This window comes from Nicotiana tomentosiformis, chromosome 2 (assembly GCF_000390325.3).
Source record: "Nicotiana tomentosiformis chromosome 2, ASM39032v3, whole genome shotgun sequence".
NCBI classification, from domain to species: Eukaryota; Viridiplantae; Streptophyta; class Magnoliopsida; order Solanales; family Solanaceae; genus Nicotiana; species Nicotiana tomentosiformis.
The window spans coordinates 971065-976913 of NC_090813.1; the positions used below are offsets into that span (position 1 = coordinate 971065).

Sequence of the window (5849 nt, forward strand, 5' to 3'; positions counted from 1 at the left end):
CCAAACACCCACTAATTGCCTCTTTGGCCAAGCTTCTTCAAGCTAAAAAATGTGTTTTTGAGTAGAAGCAGAAACAGTTTTGGAGAAACAGAAAAAAGTAGTTTCTTCCGAGAAGCACTTTTGCGAAAAATACGTTTAGAAGCATTTTTTTAAAAGCTCGGCCAAACACTAATTGTTGCTTAGAAGTGCTTTTTAAATTAGTTAGCCAAACACAAATTTTTTTTCATAAAAAAATACTTGTAAAAAAAATCGATTTCTCAAAATAAGCTGATTTTTACTGCCAAACCGGCTATATAAGTCACCTTTTGGAAATAGGGGAGACAGAGACATAATTTACTTGCATTTAATTTCTGAAAAATCTTTCTTGTATTTTGTGTGGCTATCATTGGTTCGACTGAAGAAGAAGCAACACTAGTCTTTTACATTTCAACTACTACAACTACTACTACTACTACATGTGTCTCTAATGCATCCCACTCCTTTTCTTCTCTGCCACCTACAAATTCCCTCTTCCCCAAACACTCCATTTACATCCAATCACTCATAATTATGGCTTTACAGCAACCATTTCTCTCTGAGTTACTCCACTCAACTTCAAAGAGGTCACTGCCAACTACATTGACCACAAGAAGTACAGTTCTTTCTCTACAACAACCTCAAAAACACAATCTTTATCTTCTCAATCAGCAGTTCAAGAAACAGGAGAGATTAAGTTGTTATGCAATTGCAGAGAATATTGGAGATGGGATCTCTTCTTCTTCATCTTCAGCTGAAGTTGATGATCAAAGTGTGCTTTTGGAAAATTCAAGCTTAGAGGAATTGAGGGGACAAAGGGAAATTGTTGGTTATGATTGGACAGAAGAGTGGTATCCTCTGTATTTGACCAAGAATGTCCCTGATGATGCACCTTTGGGTCTCACTGTCTTTGATAAACAAGTTGTTTTGTACAGAGATGGCAGTGGTGAACTCAGATGCTTTGAAGATCGATGTCCCCATAGGTAAACATATTTGTATTGAAGTTCCAATTGTATTTACACTGACTTGCAAAGGCTGATTTAGGGTGAGTTTTGTGAGTTTTAACTTTGTTTTCAGCTCGAACTATATATACATAAATATTCAAAATAAATTGGGGTCGGCTACATGAATTCGTCTCAGGCCAACATTATACTAATAAAAATAAAAATATCTAATGGGCTAAAAAACTCCTAGAAAACATAGGAGTATAGGACCTAAATAGATATTTGGTATTGTCTATATAAAGCATAGGCTAAAGTAAATTGCACTAACATGACTAAAACATATACCCAGCTATTTGGTATTGCCTATATAGATATTTTCTTTTTGTTGTGTCTTATTTTTTCGCTAAATGTGCATAATCCGAAGAGATTGTACGTCTTTCACCACAACTTCCTCACCTGTGATTTTAGGTATATATCATCCCCTTTTAACATCACTAGTTATTGTTTCATACCTATGGGCTATGGACCGGTGCATCTCAAAGTCAACATAGGATATAATCAGACTATCTCAAGCAATCTTCTTTCATTTTATCCTCCATGTGTGCGATACAGTAGGAAATTAAGACCACACAACAGAGGTAAATACCTTAACTCCTAAGAGAAATCAACGAGTTTCTTCCTCCTTCACTCTTCCCCTCCCATCATGGATCAGTCTTGAAAGTAAAATCTCGGTGAAGTTGAGAGGAAGAAAAGTTTTGGAAGGACAAAAGAATTGTTTAAAGGGTATCCAATATTTTCACTCTTACTTCTGTACAGAACATGGAAAGTTAATTGTAACTCTCCTCTTCTACTACTTGTCCCCTCATCCTTCAGAGTTACCACAAAGTTGTTGGTCCATTCTTGTCTTGGGATAGTGAGCATCTCCGTCAGAACCTCATATTGGAGAATGTTGGGTGTGCGAACAAAATCCCACATTGTTAGCTGAAAAGATTGGGAGCTTACATATAAGGTGTAGGGATCTCTTAATGGTGTGAGGCCTTTCGGGCTCGGCCCAAAGCAAACAATATCACACCATATTAAGAGTATCTTTGGGTGGCACACAGACCCGTGAATTGTGTTAATGGTCCACGTGAAACTTAGTTCGAGGGGGAAATGGGAGAGCCCAAGGTTATATAAATCCCACATCAGCACTCTGCAATACTGATATCTTGCAGTGGATCATAACAAACCACCACGCTCCGTATCCATCGTCCTCGATGGCTGTGCGCTAGACCTCTCTAGCCCCGGGCGAACACTGCAATATATACCGACATCACCATCCATGGCACGCCGGGCACAGAGGGCGGTGGGTGGCTTTGATATCATTGATACAACCCAAGGATGACCACAACCCAAGCTAAAACGGCCCGACATGGAAGATAGTTACTGAGAGTAGTGTTTTAGTACAATTAAATTGTCTACTTTGCGAATGAAGCTTGACATTTATTCTTAATCTTTTAATGTTTTCTCTCTATTTGATTCTCTAATTTCAAACACTCCTCCATCTTTCTTTTTAGTTTTGCTATTTAGTAGACTTCCTAAGAAGATTTTATTAATCTGTTTGGCTCCTCTCTTCTATAGCATATCGTCGAAAGGTGTTCTCGCCTTCTCAGACATCCAGTGTCTACCACAAAACTGGTTCTTATCAAATTGTTCTGCCTTGTTTTAACCAGTCCACTCCCCCTCCGTTGGTTGCATTTCTGCATTAATTTTTCCAGTTGTTGTCTACTTACTACTTAGCTGTGTGCAATTTACTCTTTCTATATCCGTCATCTGCGAAGATGAATGTAACTATGTAAGAAACACATACGCTGAAAATCTTGGAATGCCTATGGTTTTAGATCTTTGAATCAGATGGAAAGAATAAAAGGATGCACTTTTCTTAGATCAGGTAGATATAGCTATTCAGAATGTCTTCAGAGTCAATATAACATGGCATACTAAATTACTAATCTACTTAGAAGAAAGTTACCGCTCACAAATATGAGTTGCAGCAAAAGGAGTGAAAATGAATCAATGCTCCTCCCCTCCTTTTTTAATAGTGCAATAAGAATCCATTTAATGACCAATGGAGTATTGAAGATTGATACGCATCAAATTTGTGAAATGTAGTATTGAACTTGTGACTGGTACAGCAAAGAAGTATATAAGTCAGTCTTTTATTTTTTAATTCTTCAAAATCTGTATCAAGGGTCGTCTCACGTGTGAAGTTGGTGGAATCATAGGCTTCTCTTTGTAACTTAATCTGTGGATTTCCACAAATCCAACATTGATAATCCTCTTTCGTTAAGCCATTGACACAGAATTTTATTGTCCACAATTAATACGCTTCTGCATCACTGAAGCTGCAGCTATTCTGCCTATTTACATCAACCGATCAACTGTTGCCTTAAAAATATTTAAAAAAAAGTTATACAGCCCGAAATTTATTGACAATGTGGGAAATAATCTCTATATTTGAGCAGAACTCCTGCCTTTCTCCCTCGCCTGGATGTAACTTATGTCTGTCTATTGGTTAAGGATTCAACCAGTGTCTATCTATTAGTCAAGGATTCACCTAAACTGACTTACAGATTGTTGCGAGATCACCTGTTTTGACTTCTATACTTTTCGAAAAAGTTAACTCTGGAATCCTGACCACAAATTCCTTTTCATTCAGATTAGCCAAACTCTCTGAAGGACAAATGTACGACGGCAAACTGGAATGCTTGTATCATGGTTGGCAGTTTGAAGGAGATGGTAAATGTGTGAAGATACCACAGGTTGGTTTTATGCATCTTCCATTGTGTTTCATGTCGCTAATGTTAAAACTCCATTTTCATTCCTTATCTTTAATTTTGTCCCAACCAGCTACCTGAAAATGCTAGAATTCCTCGATCAGCTTGTGCCAAGAAATATGAAATTAGGGATTCCCAGGGAGTAGTTTGGATATGGATGTCTCAAAGAACACCACCAAATATTAACAAAATCCCCTGGTTTGAAAACTTTGAAAGGGAAGGATTTCGAGACATTTCTACAACTCATGAGCTCCCTTATGACCACTCTATTCTTCTGGAAAACCTCATGGACCCAGCTCATGTCCCGATATCACACGATAGGACAGATTTTACAGCAAAAAGGGAAGATGCTGGACCACTATTTTTCGAGGTAACAGAAAGGACTAACCGGGGGTTCGCAGGATGGTGGGGCAAGGAAAAAGATCAAGGCAAAGCAAACTATACACCGAACTTCTTACGTTTTGAAGCTCCTTGTGTTCTTCAGAATAACAGAGAAATTGTTGATGAGAATGGGGAGAAGCATTACTTTTCAGGTCTCTTTCTTTGTAGGCCATCTGGTCAGGGAAAATCCATGCTTATTGTCCGGTTCGGAAACACAAGAAAAAGAACCGGGATACTTAAATTTATCCCAAACTGGTTCTTGCATCAGAATGCAGGCAAGGTCTTTGAGCAAGATATGGGGTTCCTTTCGTCCCAAAACGAAATCTTAATGAAAGAAAAGGTTCCCACCAAAAAATTGTACTTGAATCTAAGGTCGTCGGATACATGGGTAGCTGAGTACAGGAAGTGGATGGACAAAGTTGGGCATGGAATGCCTTATCATTTTGGTCACAGCACCATTTACCTGCCCCAACAACCTGCTGTTGTCGAGCACGCCCCTGCTGGTTTCGTTGCCAATTTTTCGGCTGCTCAGCCAGCTAAGGGAGGAATCGGTGGAATGTATGCTCCGAATCCCGCCAACAGATATTTCAGGCATGTAGTCCATTGCAAGGATTGCAGAAATGTTGTCAAAGCTTTTGAGACTTGGAAAAATGCCCTCTCTGTTGTTGCTCTAGTGTCAACTGCATTGGCAATTCTAGTGTCAGGAAGACAGTGGAAGGCCCTACTTTTGCTTTCGACATCACTATGTTTAGCTGGAATATATGCTTGCTCAACAGCCATTGCAATGAATACAACCAACTTCATAAGGATTCACAGAAGATTGTAAACCTAGAGCTTTGAGTTCCTTTGACTATTCAGTATGTTTTCCTTCCACTTCCCTTTTTGCTGCTGTGATTTTTCTTTTTAGGACTAGAATTTTGTGGACTCTGAAACTCAGTTTCTTCATACTGTTAAAATATGTATATACCTATACTCGAATTGACATTTTTCATGTAGAATAGGACTCGGGTTTATATGCTTCTCATATATATTAGCAAGTAAACTCATCCTTGGTAGACGCTAAGTTGAGCAACATAAAGTTGCACAAAGCATAAACAAACTAGTATTCCATTTATCCATTTCCTATGACAGTTTACAGAGCAAATTAAAGAAAAACTTCCATTGACTATATTTTCTATAACATTTTTAGAAGTTTTATTTTTTTAAATACTGGACACATTTATTTCACTAGACAATTTTTACTATAAAGATTTGGTATTTCAAAGGATAAAGGTTATATTAGAGTATCCCAAAACACCTTTAAATTATACAATTATTTAACCCATACGTACATTAAAAGACATACTTGATTCACATCCTGAGAGTTGTGCATTAATGACACAAGGATGTTAACCATGTTTAGGAAGTAATTACTTGCCGGTATTGGGTGCTTAGGTATACTAATTTATCGTAGTTAAGCGATTTTATTAAATGAAAGTATGTATTAATTAGCCATGATTAAGTGAGATGAGTCTATTTACAAACACTATCATTCACCTATTGTTTTTGGGGGAGAATAACAAAAATAGGATACTTTTGTACCACTATTAATTTTTTGATTCAATAACAGAAATGAGAAAAAGAACCCATGTCAGAATTTTAAAATATATTGGGGCATGATTTTCCCGACCGACAGAATTTAAAAGCACGTTGG

General features: G+C 37.6%; 1 protein-coding gene across 1 annotated transcript; it reads left to right on the forward strand.

Annotated features, from left to right (window-relative positions):
- Window positions 1-446: 446 nt before the first annotated feature.
- LOC104114033 (protein TIC 55, chloroplastic) lies at window positions 447-5180 on the forward strand. The gene is made up of 3 exons (XM_009624374.4): window positions 447-998; window positions 3658-3760; window positions 3849-5180. The coding sequence occupies exons 1-3, from the start codon at window positions 550-552 to the stop codon at window positions 4980-4982; spliced, it is 1686 nt and encodes a 561-aa protein (XP_009622669.1). The 5' UTR covers window positions 447-549; the 3' UTR covers window positions 4983-5180.
- The last annotated feature ends 669 nt before the right edge of the window (window positions 5181-5849 follow it).